We start from the raw sequence: 16688 nt of genomic DNA, 5'->3' as shown, positions 1-16688 counted from the left end.
ATAATTCAGAACCGCTTTGGCCCTTGGTTTTGAGTGCATTTGTCTCCAACGGAAGAAGATTCAAGATTCAAGATTCAAATTTATTTTCATTTCCATCAAATAAACAGAGAAATTATCTATAATGTAGAAGACGAACGAGCCACCCACATTCGTTCGTTTATGTTCCAAACAGGGTGTGTTCTCACTCCCCTATATGCTGTCAACACAACGTATAGGCTACTGTTACCACATGGTGTGCTGCACATGCACAAGGCAGTTGTTTCCATTGTTCAACCCGGGAGGCTGCGCCGTCTTTAAAGGCACTGTCTCACCTTTCCGCGGGTAAGCTACTCGGGCTTGTTGCGAGTAGGGATTTTCCAGCACGCAGGACATTTTTCTGCGGGCGGACAAGGATGTTAGCGAGTTCCGTACTTGCGTCTTACTGCTAGACGCGTGCTACTTACCTGCTACTTGCGTGTACTCCGTGTGACCTGCGTGAGAGCTTCGAAACCGGTCCGCGTTTTCAGTTACGAGCGACATACGAGGACTGCGAAGTATCTGCGTTACAGCTGCGAAGTATACCTGTGTGGGAATTGCCTGCGAGGTGCCGCCGCGACTCACCCGGAAACGAGTTTTTAGTGTCCTGAAGGCCTACACTGCAAAAACTAGGGTGTTAAATATCTAACACCAGCACAGAATCGAAAAATATTAACACTCTTGGTGTTGATTTTAGGTCCCGTTCAGAAAGAATCACACCAACTGGTGTCGAAATATTCAATTACAGGTTGATGTTAGAGTTTTGGTGTCATTAATTGGTGTTGAAATTGCACATGCGCATAAGTCAGAGAATTCGAGCAAAATCATTGGACGAAAGTTGTCATGTGACCTCGCTCTGCGCTCTCGGATCGCGCTGCTGGCCGGCATTTATGGCTAGCTAGCTAGCTGTGTGTGTGCGCGGTGCATGCATATGTTATGTGTATAGTATGCATTATCAAGGCCATTTTTTATCGATGAGGTTTTCTTCGCCTTCGGGCCGCGGGTAATGAAAATTCGACTCAATAATATCCTCATTATCAGCAGTTAAACAGCACAATCATGCCGATAAGTGTAAAGATTTGTTCTGGAGATCGCCGAATCAGAAAGTTGCTGCCACTAAATCCAGAAGACATCGTAGGATTCTTTGAACTGAGTAAGTGTACGGTACCTGTTTTTCAGGTGTTTGTCATGAGTCGACTGTACAATACTGCTAATGCATGTGGAGCATGTGGAGCTGCAGCTAGAGTGCGTGCGACAGCGTTGCACCCAAAAGTACTTCTTCTACTATCCTAGTCTACAGACTACAGGTAGTTTTCTAGACTTAGAATCTAGTAGGTCCTAACGTTAGAAACTAAATCATCCCATTAAATTTAGAGTCTAACTGCTACAACGAGCCTTGGGCTTGGACCAAGCCTTCTTGAACTTGAAGCCTTGAGCCTGGGGACCACGCAAAATACTTCTTTATAAGCGAATTTTGTTTGGCAAGAGGAGTTCATATCATGTGCAAATGTACAAAACTACAATTGAAACCTTATCTACTGGTATGTTATGTGATACAATGCATATAGATCTATAGCCATAGAGTCTAGTGTTACTGTAGTTTTTAGATGATAACTATTTCTCTATTTGTGGTAGGTGTCTATACTTTACGTTAGATCTAGACTCTGTAGTCTAGTCCAGGGGGGCGTTTCATCAACGAGTTCGTCGGAGATTTCACCGACAAATTTGCTATCAGCCAATCAGACCAAGGATTTCATTAGCTTTTAACAGTTGTCAGTGTAAATCCTTGCGTCTGATTGGCTGATAGCAAATTTGTCGGTGAAAACCTTCGACGAACTCGTTGATGAAACGCCCCCCAGGTCTACAGAAATTACATTATCTTCTTGGATAATCGGTGTGCTCTCCCGATGTGCTCCGCTTGTAGTGGGTGCAACGCTGTCGCTTTTGCAATAGTATGTGTGTAGCTACTGTATAGTGTAGTCTGTAGCTAGTCTGTGCAGCTAGTCTGTTACTAGTGTTAGTCTGTTGGTCTGTTTGTTACTTTAATATTAGTCTGTAGTGTTGGTCTGTTACAAAAATGTGAAAGTTTTTGTTGAACTTGCTCTCATTTAATTCTTTCTTTCTACATCAATTTTGTTCTATCTTGGAACAAGTGATCCTTGGGCTTGGCCGGCCTTGGTAATACCAGGTGTGAGTTAATGAGGTCAAATGTCATCTAGGGGGTCAAAGGTCAAATGATAGGTCTGTTAGTCTGTTACAAAAATGTTAAAGTTTTTGTTGAACTTGCTCTCATTTTTTTATTTCTGCATCAATTTTGTTCTAACTTGGAACGATTGATCCTAGTTGGGTTAATATCAGATTTGAGTTGATAAGGATATTGTCAATGGTCATCTTGGGGTCAAAAGGTTACTTGTTTTATTGATTGCAAAATCAGGCGAGACTTGTGCCGGCCATGGTTCGAGAACCACCTTGTTATTACAAAAAAAGTTCTTGGTTTGAATGTTTTGAATGATAGGATTTGATAAATTTTATGGACATCTTCAGTAAAAATGTAGGGACAGCTTAAGCCCTAAGGGGGCCGCTCACTTGGTCTAGCCTATCCTGGTCTATCGAGGTAGGCCTTAATACTGTCACAGCCGGGTTCAAAAAATTGCATGGCTATGTAATTCTTTCACCTGGGGTGGCAGTAAGGCCTACCTCTAGACCAGAATAGGCTAGTCCAAGAGCTAGTCTCTAGGTCAATAGGGTTAGAGCACCAGCGAACGACTCCTTTAGGCCTAAGCTTTTCTACATTTTTACTGGAGAAGATGTCAAAAAAATTTATCAAAACCAGTCATTCCACTGGCATTAATGGGGGGGGGGGGGGGGATAAAGTATGTGATAAATGAGATATGTGTCATTGTATTAACATCATATACTTAAAAAATTGTCAATGTCTTTCCCAAAAACACTGAAAATTGCCAGAATGTTCAAACACACTAGCGGTATAAAAGTTATAATGCTACTACAACTGTAGCTATTATCCTGTCATGAAACCATACAAACTGCAAAGTATACTTAAGTCATTTTTTATTACATTTGTAAATTTTAATAGTTTTTCTCTCCCCACGCCCCCCCCCCCCCCCTTACAGTCAGAAGAAAATTCAGCATCAGAGATGGCGAAGATCTTGTTTTAGTGGATGAACATGAAGGCTTTAGTATCGACGATGATGTATTGGGAGATATTGTGACCAGCCAGCCTGATGTTAGCCTCATGTCCTGAAAGAAGATGAAGAATGGTCCAGTAAGTTTTTAATAAGAGCATTACATTTCTGGAGAAGTAAGCAGTATGCGAACAATTATAGGAATGTTCCTTTGAACATTCTCTGTATTTGCAAAAGGTGCTACTGGATACAGCCACTGTGTTAAAATGAACAATTCATTGCAAATTAAAGACAAAGGAAGCTAGTCTTCAGCATTGCAAACTTGCATTTTTGCAGAAATGTTTTCAATGCGATCATCTTGAAATTTGTTGGAAATTTCTATCTATATGTCCTACCCATTCAAGGATGGTATTTATTCATGAATGTACGGCTCACAGTTTCCTGGACCTACATGTGTCTTGAAGACACCTCAATATTGTGAATGTTTGATTTAAAAAACATTTTGGTGTGATGTTTGAGTTGAATGATACTGTCCAAAGGATTACATAAACAAGAATCTACAAAAGTCTGGAAACTTATCATTGTTCATCGGTGTTGGGTATTACCAGGGAGGTGGCCATCTCCCTGGTATCACCAAGTCCCTGGCTGGTGTAAATTTACTCCTAATTCAAGAAGATCTAGTAATTGCAGTGTTTCTAGTATAGTACGCCTTTTTAATTATTTGTTGTGCCTAGCATTCTTATGCTATAAATGTATGATTACGTATTTCAAATCTGGGCGGACAACTCTGTCAAAGTTTACAACAGTAGCATATGACACGAGTGCTGTTTTTCCCATGGTTGGCCCCAGCTGATAAATACTGTGGGGTAAATACTGGTCTTTGCCGGATATTACCGTCTCGCTATTTATGATGAGAATGGGAAACACAGGGGAATAATCAATAAGTCATTTCATGAATTTTGTTAATAAAGGAATACACAAATCATTGTACATGAAGTATGATTAACCAAAATAAGAATAATAATAATAATAATAATTTATGGCAGGAATTCATTCTTATTGCTGGGACAAATTTTTGTGCAACGTTTTCTGATCTATGTATCTGATACCATTTTTGCTGTGTACAAGAATTCGAAAATTGTAGCAGTCACTTGGGAAGGAATTGCTTCTATTGTAAATGTTTACTCCAATCATTCAGTGGCACTTGCTCGACAACTTCTGAAGCAGAATGGAAATTTGACAGTCATGGAGCTCCTGTCATCTTTTGACAGTTCTGACCAGAACAAAGAAGGTATTTTTGCACATTCCCTGGAATGCACCCTCTAATTTCATAAAGAGTCTGAAGTGTCATCAGAAGTTAAAATTAAACCAACTTTATCATTAAACATTCTAGTGATGGTCAATTTTTCATGGAGCATAATCACACTCCCACATAAACACAACACAAATGTGGGCCAGGAAGCTTATTTTCGAGTAGCCATACACAATTTTCCCCACCCTGAGAGGGGACTCCCTCCCGGATCATCCCCTCATCTAGTTATTCCACTCCATAGGATTTTTTTTTTACAAAAAACAATTTCCAATACTCTGAAAGTATATTGTACTCACTTAAATGTGCATCAGAAAAAGTTTATTTCTAAGATGCCAATTGCTAAATTTTCCCTACCCTTAGATGGGGCAGTCCCTTCCAAACCTTCCCCTGCATTTTACCCATCTAACTTTAACTTTTAACATTTTTAAGTCGTCCAAAGGAAAGACCTTATGCCGTCATATTTGTCCGTCTGTCTCTCCATCTGTCTGTCAACAATTTGGTATCCACTTTTTCATCGATCTATATCTTGGCTCCGAGTTAACCAAACAAGTTCATATTTGGTATCGGTATCCTTTAGGACTTTCCTGATATTAAGCTCATTTTTGTGTTGAGGTTGAGCTTAAAAGCAAAGATCAAAGGTAATTCAATGTCACATGGGTTATATAAAACAAATGAAAATAGATCTTTCTCGCAATATCTCAAGAACGGTTTGGGCAAACAACTTCAAACTTGGTATATGTATACCTATGGAGGTGACAATGATCTTTGACCTCAACCTTTGACCTTGACCTTCGACCTTGATTAAACATGAAAATAGCTCTTTCTCGTAATATCTCAAGAAAGGTTTGGAGAAACAACTTCAAACTTGGTATATGTATACCTATGGACGTGGCAATGATCTGTTACCTCAAGCTTTGACCTTGACCTTTGACCTTGATTAAACATGAAAATGGCTCTTTCTCGTAATATCTCAAGAAAGGTTTGGAGAAACAACTTCAAACTTGGTATATGTATACCTATGGACGTGGCAATGATCTGTGACCTCAAGCTTTGACCTTGACCTTTGACCTTTGCCCTTGATTATTTGTAGACAACATTTTGAATACTGTCCATATTGGCACGGTTTTCAATTACTCGACATTGGATGACTGCTTTGGACGTCGTCCATATTATTATACACTTGGCTTGATTTCTGCTATTCTGATGGCAGAACCCCTTCCCACACACTCCCCCTGCTTTGTCCCTTCACTCCCTCACTCAGTGCCCCCCCCCCCCCCTCCTTTTTGTCTCACCTGAACAAAGTTCTGGCAGAGATTGACATAGTAATCACTTTTCCTGTTGCTGTGTTAGAAAAATGTTAAAGGCTTTTGTTGAACTTGCTCTCATTTCTCTATTTCTGCATCAATTTTGTTCAAACTTGGAACAAATAATCCTTGGGTATTACCAGATGTGAGTTGATGAGGATGATGAGGTGAAAGGTCATCTAGGGGTCAAAAGATCAAATGATGCGAGGCCATGTGCATCATTTTTAGCTCACCTTAGCCGAAGGTTCAAGTGAGCTGTTGCCATCCGTTTTTGTCTGCCGTCCCTTGTCCGTTGTGCGGTGTGCGTCATCTGTAAACTTTTATATTTTCATCTTCTTCTGCAGAACGAATGGTCGGCTTTTAGTCAAACTTGCAGAGAATCATTCTGTTGGGTAGAGTTGTTCAAATGATAACTGTAGCCCCATGGGGGCCCAGGGGGAGGGCCCCCAGGGTGCAAAATTCTCAAAATTTCAAACATCTTCTTCTCCAGATCCACAAGAAGATCAGTCAAGTTGTTTTGTGTGTAGATACCTTTATAAGTAAAGAATGAAAGTTGTTTATGACAACTCCTGTTGTGCCCCCTCCTTGGATTATTCTGTGTCAGTTTTCCTAAGAGTTTTCCCATTCAAATCTCAAAATAATTATATTGCTATAGCGCCCTCTAGACAACTACTGAAACTCCCCTTTAAATGAATGTTGAGTAAAAGTTGCCTTCAATGAGTTTGTACAGAAATTACCAATGAGATTGATAACTCAAAGTTTAATTCATGTCAAAATGAACAGAACCCATGGAAGTACAAGAATTGTATATTTATTAAAGGAAAAAAATATTTTAATCTTTTACAAAAAGGGAACAATTAAGCTGTGATCATTCAGAGCATTACAAGTTACATTTCAGTGATCACAGCAAGTTCCGAAAATGACCACAAATTACTCACTGGACCATCTCTTCATGCATGAATGATCAAGGTTTTTAATTATAGACAATCAATGACTACTAATCTGATACATGTGATTGTAATAAAGTATCTGCTCACCATGCACTTGTAAGATTTAGGAATAATCTGCATGTGTATTGTTACTAATTGTTTTGCCAGAGTGTCCAAATGGGGGGGGGGGGGGGGGGGGGTAAATGATTTTACATGCAACTGTAGTAACTCAGTGATTAATCATTTCAGGCGTTCACAGTGAGTTTGACTCTTCATTACAAGGTGAGTATTGATCGAAAACTCACAAAAAAGTGCATGTCCTACTTTTCTCCTACTTTTACTGAAATTTAGCTCCTATTTTTTTTCTCCTACTTTTTCACCATGATCTACTAGAAAGCCTGCTTGATTTTATTATTTTGCATTTTGAAATACAGGATGGAATTCTGGTACATCTGCCATCCTCCTCCTCTTGTGCCTGTTGCCTCCTGCAAGCCAAGGGAGGTCTAAAGCTGCCTCAGCAAAAGTATCCATTTCCTCAGCAATCTCAAGGATTATTCAGTTTCAGAAGGTATGTAGCTTTTCAGTATAAAAGTGGACTATAAATAAATAATGTTATTAGTACCCTCGTCACACCTTGCATGTTCTCACTGCATTCTAGAAAATGTTGCCAAAACTGACTAAATGTGTGTACACAGGGAGTAGATGTAGCAATGGTCTATCTAAGAATTTCATGAATGTGCTTAGACTGGCTTGGACTAAGAGGGTGCTCAAGAACTTTGGGCCTGTTCAAAAACTGAACCTATCCTAAGATTATTAGGAGTGACAATGCGCTAGAACGAGATGGACCTACTGCAAACAGGGTTGCCATACTTCAATCCTACTAGGAATATGTTTCAGCGTGACATTTTCACAGCCCTAAATGTAGAGTTATATCAATAAACAAAAGGTCAGTACTTTTTGCCTCGATATTGGAAATTGATTACAAATTTGCAGCAAGAAAATAATTGTGAAGGAAATTTTAAAATCCTTATTTTCACAGTGTCTCCTTTTGTGTGAGTTGAAATGACTCAACCATATTAGAAAGACTCTTCTCAATCAGATACTTAAAACCTGCTTTGAAAATACTTGCATTTTTTACCAGGCCTCTACAGCCTACCTCTATACGTTTATAAAATTTTCTGTGCAAAGTCCTGGTTGAAGAATGTAGCTACAGTGTATATCTCTGTTCAGTTCATTAACCATAAAGTGAATTGAGCGAGATACAAGTTATAGGGGAGACTACGCTGCACATGGATGTCACCATCATGCACAAGCCCTGTGATTTATGCACTTTTCCTATTTGCTCAAGAGTTATGATGGAGCATCACTTGCAGCCAAGCCTTGATAGTCTGCAACATGCAGCCTGAAGGCCACTGCATATCATACAAATCTTTGGTCGCACAACTTGCCGACTATCATATTGAAATAAACAGTGCGTATATTCTGTTTTATTTCAGATCTTAAGTCGCTGAGTTGTGTGACAGAAAGTCATATCGAATGCGGTGGCCTTTAGTCTAATCAGGCCTCTTAAATTGAGAAAAAAGTCAGAAAACGTTGTGCTACTTTGCACATTGCAGACATTTTCCACAAAACATCCAGATCCCCCCACTATATGTGACCCTGCACCTCAAAACAAACAAAAAGTCGCCAGACATGAATTTTTAGTTAAGACCATATTCTGAAAGAGCAGACTTTAAGCTTTAAAATGATGTATAACTCAAATCAAATGGACTCTCCTAACCTATCTAAATAGTGGAAAGAAACCACAAACTCAGGAAAAGTGTGAACTGAGAAAAGAGGCTCTGAAGTACAGTGTCTATTCAAGCGCTTAATCTTTACCAAACCGTGCTGGCTGTGCGATGAATGGGACAAAAAAACAGGAAGTAAACCACCAGAGTAACAACAATGAAGGGATATTCAGATTAAACTGAAATTATGCATGCCTCATTAACACATTTTGTCCATAATTAATGCCAACTTTCAAAGCAGTAGCACTATCCTTTCAAAAGTTATTAGAGTTGAAAGTGAAGAGTGTGGACAAGGTTTTTCAGAAATGAAAAAAGGATTCTAAAGACACACCTAATCACACTATTCTACCAAAAATGTTCGAGATAAACTGCTAAAAAACACACTTTCCTGCCCATTTTATGATACCAAATTTTAGCGTAATGTAAAAGAATACCCGCTCTTTCAGAAAATATGAAAAAGTCAAGTTCGGCTAAGTTGACCCATTTCACTTATTTTCAGTCCTCACGCAAAATCAGTGTGTGCGACTTTATGTTCGTTTTGAGGTGCACGGTCACATATATGTATGTATGTATGATGATGGTAACAGTGATGATAAAGATAGAGTTTTGATAGAATTAACAAGTGGGAAAAGGGTAACTGCTAGTTTCATCGTTTACTAGTACATGTAATTTGTTTCAAACACAGAGTGGAGGGAGCATTCAAGATTTTCTGGATGGCACCAAACAGACCCAGAGCCAACCGTTCCTTCTTGGAATTGGAAATTCTAAGGCCTGTATCAGCAGTTACTTGCTCATTGTCGATCACAAGGCCATTCCATGTGGTGCCTGTACGGTGGAAGGAGCAGTAGATGAACTCTTCAAGACGCACTTTGTCTTTGGCTTGCATTACTGCCAGTCTCTTCATCAGTTCTGGACCTTCACCCAGACAGCTGTTTTCGAGATTGATGTTGGAGTTTCCCGCGAATCACCGAGAGTGCCCGAACTAAGATCCAAATTATTCACACCATGATTTGCTTCAAATGCAAGAGAAATTTTGCAATACCAAAGTTGGTGCAACATTTAAGATTAAGTCATGGACTAAGTGAAGGAGGAAAAGAGGTGTTAATCTGTGGACAGGGAGCTTGTGCAAGAACATTTTATTCTTTTCGTGGATTTCGAGGGCATTTGCAGACTCACCTTAAATCTGGTTTGCCAGATAATCAAGAACAGTTTACTGAAAATGAGAAAGCTGGTGAATCATTCGAAGAGAGCTTTGCAGGAAACAGTAATGATAATGACGACAGTGATCAAGATCAGGATATACATGCAGAAGATGACATTTTATCCGCTGAAGATTTGAATAGGCAGTGTGCAAAAGTAATTTCAAAATTTTCAGCAAACAGTGCAAACTCTGGAAAAGTTGTAAATGACATCGTGGAATCAACCAGTTTGATTGTAGGTGATGTAGTAAAAAGTGCATCAGCGGCAGTTAAGGCTACTTTCTTGAAACATAAACTGCCCATTGAGTCCGAAGCTTATAGAGAAATACAGACGCATTTTGCTATGCTTGAAAAGCCATTTGAAAATTTGAACTCAGAATATAAGCGGATGAAATATTGTGCAACACTTGGACTTGTTGAACCACAAGAAATAAAGTTAGGCATCCGGTATGAAAGTCGTCTAAATAAAAGAAGTAAGCAGTATGAACAGATTGCTATTGAAGATACCTTTGTTTATATACCCATTTTAGAATCTTTAAAGCAACTTTTGAGCAATGAAGATATATTGCATTTTGCTACTCATGACCATAGGAGCACTGATGGTGTAATGAGAGATTACTGTGATGGTGCACAATTTGAGAAAATCCCTCTTTTCCATGAAGATGAAAATGCCCTACAAATTCACTGTTTTTATGATGACTTTGAAACTGTAAACCCCATCGGTTCAAAAACAAAAATTCACAAGTTAGGTGCCTTTTATTTCATTTTGAAAAATCTGCCACCAAAGTATAATTCTATTCTTTCCAATATCAATCTTGTAGCTCTGTGGTATGCTGAAGATGCCAAAAAATATGGATTTAATGCTATTCTCAAGCATATTGTGAAAGACATTAACATTCTGTCAACAGTTGGCATTACTCTTCCTAATGGCATTGTGAAGAGGGGAACCATTACTCAAATTAGTGCTGATAATCTAGGTGCAAATGCCCTGTTTGGTTTTGTACAGAGCTTTTCTGCTAATTATTACTGTCGATTGTGTGTGACAAGCAAGGAAGAGGCGCAGAACACATTAAAAGAGGTGTTAATGGAAATGCGCACCAGGCAGACTTATGAGCAACATTTACAAGAAGCTGAAGCTCAAACTACACTGTCACATGTGTTTGAAGTTAAACAAAAAACTGTATTGAATGATTGTATTTACTTTCATATCTTGACAAATTTTTCACTTGATATAATGCATGATCTGTTGGAAGGCATAGTTCAGTATGAGCTGAAACTTGTACTAGAATATTTCATCTATGAAAGGCAACCACCACTCTTGACCCATGATGAACTGAATCAGAGAGTTGCCAGCCATTGCTTAAACCGTACAGATAACAAGAACAAACCATCCTACATTAAACTGAGAACAGCTGGCAATGATGTGGGTCAAAAGGCAATGTAGGCTTGGTGCTTGATAAGAAATCTTCCATTCATCATAGCTCATGACATTGAAGAAGGAAACGTCTACTGGGAACTGCTGCTAAGATTACTAGATTGTATGGATATTATTTTTGCTCCCCAATTAACAGCAGGCTTGATAGCCCAGTTGTCTGTTCTCACTGAAGAACATCACACACACTTTCAAAAAACATTTCCTGCCAATAGGTGGTTGCCAAAGCATCATTTCATGGTGCATTATGCTACATGTTTGAGAGAAGTTGGGCCACTCGTACATGTATGGTGTATGCGGTACGAAGCGAAACATCACTATTTTGGCCGTGTTGCAGAATCTGTACGTAATTACAAAAACATATGTAAATCACTTGCAAAGAAACATCAGACAGCACTAACGTTCCATCTTCAGTCAAACCATCCTTTGGAGTGTCTCGAGGTTGGGCCAGGTACTTCACTTTTATTGTCAGATTTAGATGAAAATATTAGACAGACTGTGCAAGAGAAACTCCAAGTAGAGGAACTCTCTTCTGAAGTCTTTGATGCCAATTGGGTTAAAGTGTATGGTACACATTATCAGTTGTCTCTTTTGGTCTGCCATGATGTCGATGAGCTTCCACTGTTTGGTCAAATAGAGCATATCATTGTACACAACAATGACATTTTTTTTGTACTTCTCTTGCTAGATACATTGCATTATTATTCACACTATCATGCCTTTACAGTAGAAATAAGTTTTCCACGTGGTCATGTTGTCAAGAATCAAAAGGAACTTGTTGACTACAAACCACTAGATTTAATGACAAATTTGTCAAACACAGACTCGAGGAAGTACGTGGCACCAAGGCATGTTCTTTTCAAGTAATTTAGACCTGTAGAGCCGATGTTATGTATGGTTTTGGTAAATGGTAACAAAATGTTCAAAAATAACTTCAATCAATAAGATATTGTGGACTCTTGTTAACCCTATGTAGCCCGGGCTATATTTATCTGTAGCCCCCCCCCCCCCCCAGATCTTGGCCGCCGATCATTAATTTAATCTTAAAGAATGCTAATTTTTGGTACATTTTTCCTTTTGAACATCTGACCAAGTGTGCACTGAAAAATTTTATAATATTTTTGTAATGTAATATATGTAATATTTTCCATCTTTTTTTCTTTCGGGAAAAGCAAATTTATGATGCATGTGCATGAAAGCCAAGGATTTGGAAATGCACAGATTGATTTGTTGTTGCTTATTTCCTGGAGGAAAAAGAGAAAGGAAAATGCATGTTTTGATGTACAAATAGCTTTTTGTTAACTTGGTTGAGGAAAAAAAAAATGAGAAAGAGACTCAAGACAACCAAGTACCTACATGGGTATTTCTTTTCATATGGGTACCAGGAGTAATTGTGTGATATCATGTGATGTCATGTTCATGTTACACATGAAACATTTAGGGGCTAATTGTGAATGAACATGTTACCAAAGAAATATGCGAGTGTTTGTGAGTGTAATGATTATTGGCTTTTATCTTAGGTATAACACAGTACAAAACAGCTTAGTTTCATTACGTATTAACCAATTTGAGGTCATACTTTGGTACCCATATAAATAGAAATACCCACATGCATATTTTTTGCCTTTAACTACTTTAGTATACAGGGTGGCTCCCAAATTGGGCAAAACTTTGTACATTTTAACATTTTCTTCTCTTGATCCAGATGTAGAATACAAGTTGTATTCTTTAGGTGTAAGTTGTGTATTGTTCATCATGATAATTCCTTTTTCCAGTTTCTTGAATAAACAAGAACCAAGTTTTGTTTGTCAAGATAATTTGGTTTGTTCCTTTTCCCTTCTCTATGTGTAATGTGTAATGAATTTCTGTGTTTGATTCTAATGCATTGATAGAGTGAGTTGGATTGAATTGTTGGTGCAAAATCGTTGGTTTTTGTTTTAACAACAATTTGGGGTTGAATTCTGCATATCACTGTTGTTAAAATAATGGTGTTAAATTTTATCACCGAAAATAGAATTGAATTGCAACACCAAAGATTGGTGTTGGAATCTTTCTTTTTTTTTTCTTTTCAACACCAAAAATAGAATTGAATTGCAACACCAAAGATTGGTGTTGGAATCTTTTTCTTTTTAATACCACAAATAGAATTGAATTGCAACACCAAAAATTGGTGTTGGAATCTTGTTTTTTACACCAAAAACAGAATTAAATTGCAACACCAAACATTGGTGTTGGATTTTTTTTAACACCAAAAACAGAATTAAATTGCAACACCAAAGATTGGTGTTGGACTCTTCTTTAACACCAAAAACAGAATTGAATTGTTTAATTCCAGAATTTGGTGTTAAATAACACCAACCGGTGTTTTCCGATATAGATACCGGGAAAGTGTTAAAATCAACACCCATGGTGTTGGATTTAACACCATTGTTTTTGCAGTGTAGTCACACCGTTCCTGGGGAAGCCTTGAGGAGTGACTTGCGGGGGGAAAAAAAATGCTACCCGGACTTCCCAGCACTTGGCCCGCACCTGACACTACCTGGCGTGGATCTCGCCCGTAGTTGCCCGTAGGTGCGCACGCAAGTCTGATTTACCCGCAGTCAGGTTTTGAGCATTTCCAAAACTTTTTCCGGGTGAGTCGCGGGGATTGCCCGCAGTGGTCCACTTAGAACACCAGTAGGAGACCCATAGCTGCTGCAAGTCACAGGCACTTAACCCGCTTGAAGTAAGTTGCCCGTGGATCTATGCTTATGCGCCGGAAGCGCGTGTCATCTGCTGGCATTCTATGAGCATAACACGGGTGTTTTATTGACAAGGAACGGTGTCAAAACTGAAAATACATATCCGTGTAGCTAGTCGGTTCTGTGAGCTTGGAGCGCGCATGCTGAGGGTCAGTCACTGCCTCCCTGCTGGTTAGTTGAGTGTCGGCAGCGGCCAAGATAATGACATTTGGTGGGACTTCTGCGGTATTATTCCTTCATAGGGATTTCTTCACCGAGTGTCAGCCCTCACTCGCCACCCATGCGCCTTACACGCAGGTCACACGGAATGCACGTAAGTAGAACGTAAGTAGCACGGGTCCAGCAGGTAAGACGCATGTGAAACTTGCCCAAACCCTTGTCCGCCTGCGAAAAAAAAAATGTCCTGCGTGCTGGAAAATTCCCACACGCAACAAACCCACCTAGTTTGCCAGGAAAGGTTTGACAGGGCCTTAACTTGGCTGCGGGTGAATAGGACTAGCGTGCGCAACTCCGGGTAACTACAGGTGAGATACGTGCTATAGGTACTGTCATGTGCGGGTCATCTGCGGGGATCTCCAGGTAGCAAGAAATGTTCTTCGCAAGTCGCACGCAAGGCTTGCCCGGAAAGGTGTGACAGGGCCTTCAACAGCGACGCATAGTGCCACACCTGCAATTCATGGATGTCGCAAGAGTGTGAAGTTTTGCGTGCTACGTGTAGTAGCTTAGTAGGAACACTGTCCACTCTGCCTATCAGAGACTTCCTTGGTTTCAAGCTGATAAAACACTGTGGTGAAATGTTAAATAACATTGATTGTTCATAGAAAACATTTTTTTTTTCTTTGTGGGCTGACGAAAAACCGCTCATGCAAAAAAAAAAAAAGCATCCATACATTTTTAAGAGGGTTCAATTTATTGGAAAAAAAATGTTTTTGAAATGGCTGAAAAGTAGAAAAAGAAAGATCGAGGTCCTAATAACATACGAACCACATTGTTTTACTTTATTTTTTTTTTCATACCTTAACCATATCAAATCCGATTTTCATCAAATAAACTGTAAATATTCCACTTACATTGCAATGCCTTTACAAATTTCATCGGAGGTTTCTCAATATCCCACAAAATGTTAACATCTTAATCCCAAGTTGTGTGTGCACGCATGCTTGTCCAGGTGCACTTGCATGTGTGCAGTGTGTGTGGGTGTGTGAGAGTGATTGTGCTAAACCTTTTTTTTTTTTTTTTCTGGGGACTTATCCCCACAAGCATTCCCCCGCACATAATCCTAATCATCCAATATGAATGTAACGTGATCTTGATTGAGTTAGATTCATTCTATGTCATGAAATATTATCAAAAGTCTCTACATAATATACTAGATGAAATTAAAAAAAAAATCTTTATCTTACTTTCTTTTGATCTCTTTGTGTATGTGAATACAAATACAACATTTGTGTGTGTGTGCGTGTGTGTGTGTGTGTGTGTGTGTGTGTGGAAACTTTATAAATGAAATGAATCTTCTGTGAAGTAAGACTATTGATTAATGATTGAGATACAGATGAGGATATTTTGATGTTGATTACTTCTCAAAGTTGAATTGCTCCGTTTACTGTGGTGGAGCGATATGAAACGTCACATGACACACACACACACACACACACACACACACACACACACACACACACACGAAAAAAGGAACCTACATCTAAAGAGATTGGTCTACCGGGTATTTTTATTGGAAAAAGAAATGATCTCGTAGGGAAAAAAATCAGTGTGTAATAATTATGAACGTAATAAGCTTATGATCATTGATGTGCGAACGACAAAGTCTTTCAGGGGTCATGTGCGGTTGTCACCTGTAGTTGTGTGCCTGAGAGTATAAGCATCATAATACAAACGTAGAGCTGCACGTATGCACAGCATACCATTGCAATAAGGCAAGCATACCATGGGATGAATACAGCACACCTGATCCATGATGTCCTTAGGCGATTGTCAAAGAGCCTCTGTTGTGTCCCTCGTATACTGTAGTACATCGAGTACAATGCGATCATTGAAGGAAATAAAGCTGACCTTCTGTCTCGCGAAGCCAGGTAAACATGAAAGAATGAATACATGTACGACGTTTCGGCCGCGAAATCTATTGGCCTTCGATCGCGGCCGATACGTCGTATTACTCTTTCGTGTTAACCTTGCAGCTTCGTGAGATAGAAGATTACCGGTAGCTTTATTCCTTCAGTTCCTGCCACGATGATGTACAGCTTCCGTACTAATGCGATCAATGTTGTGATGATAATACCGATACTCATACCGATACCTGCGCGTCGCCTTTCATGACCTTTATAATAATAGTGTACGAATGGTATTCTCAATACAAATGTACCTCCCGTCCTCGTAATGCTGGAACAGTAATAAAGGCAGGGCGGACCTTATTTGGAAAGGGGGTGCTTACGTAGAAAAATGCTTCTCTGTATCATGACGTGAAAGCAAGCGCATTTATTTACCATGCAGGCATTAAACTGATTTTCAACGGGTAGTGCATTTTAACATGGATTTGTTTCACATCGAGAAAATCGTGCATGGAATATAAGGTACACGAATACACAAATCCAGTTTTAATAAGATAGAAAGTGAATCAAACAATATAAAGTCTGATTAGATCAAATATCGTAGTTGTACTATATTGAAAGGGAGAGAAACCTATAGATGTATACCCTCAGCAACTTATACTCCATTGGCTCGCCACTTTAAACTATTGGATAAACAGTTTTAAGCAGCTTTTTTAAAAACATAATGTAGGTGTCCCATTTCATATTTTCGTGATATTGGGAT

General features: G+C 39.1%; 1 protein-coding gene across 1 annotated transcript; it reads left to right on the top strand.

Annotated features, from left to right (window-relative positions):
- Positions 1 to 4402: 4402 nt before the first annotated feature.
- LOC139714739 (uncharacterized) lies at positions 4403 to 9778 on the top strand. Its single transcript, XM_071626407.1, has 3 exons — positions 4403 to 4449; positions 7138 to 7271; positions 9176 to 9778. The coding sequence occupies exons 1-3, from the start codon at positions 4404 to 4406 to the stop codon at positions 9497 to 9499; spliced, it is 504 nt and encodes a 167-aa protein (XP_071482508.1). The 5' UTR covers position 4403; the 3' UTR covers positions 9500 to 9778.
- The last annotated feature ends 6910 nt before the right edge of the window (positions 9779 to 16688 follow it).

The sequence above is a fragment of the Diadema antillarum genome, unplaced genomic scaffold (genome assembly GCF_040938485.1).
Source record: "Diadema antillarum isolate AM-2024a unplaced genomic scaffold, OU_Dant_1.0 seq00002400_RagTag, whole genome shotgun sequence".
NCBI classification, from domain to species: domain Eukaryota; kingdom Metazoa; phylum Echinodermata; class Echinoidea; order Diadematoida; family Diadematidae; genus Diadema; species Diadema antillarum.
This window is presented reverse-complemented; position numbering and strand designations above follow the sequence as displayed.

Coding starts and splice junctions, on each gene's coding strand:
- LOC139714739 (XM_071626407.1), top strand. CDS start 4,404: ATGGAGCTCCTGTCATCTTTTGACAGTTCTGACCAGAACAAAGAAG. Junction 4,450..7,137: donor TTCTGACCAGAACAAAGAAG/GTATTTTTGCAC, acceptor TTTGAAATACAG/GATGGAATTCTGGTACATCT. Junction 7,272..9,175: donor GGATTATTCAGTTTCAGAAG/GTATGTAGCTTT, acceptor TTTCAAACACAG/AGTGGAGGGAGCATTCAAGA.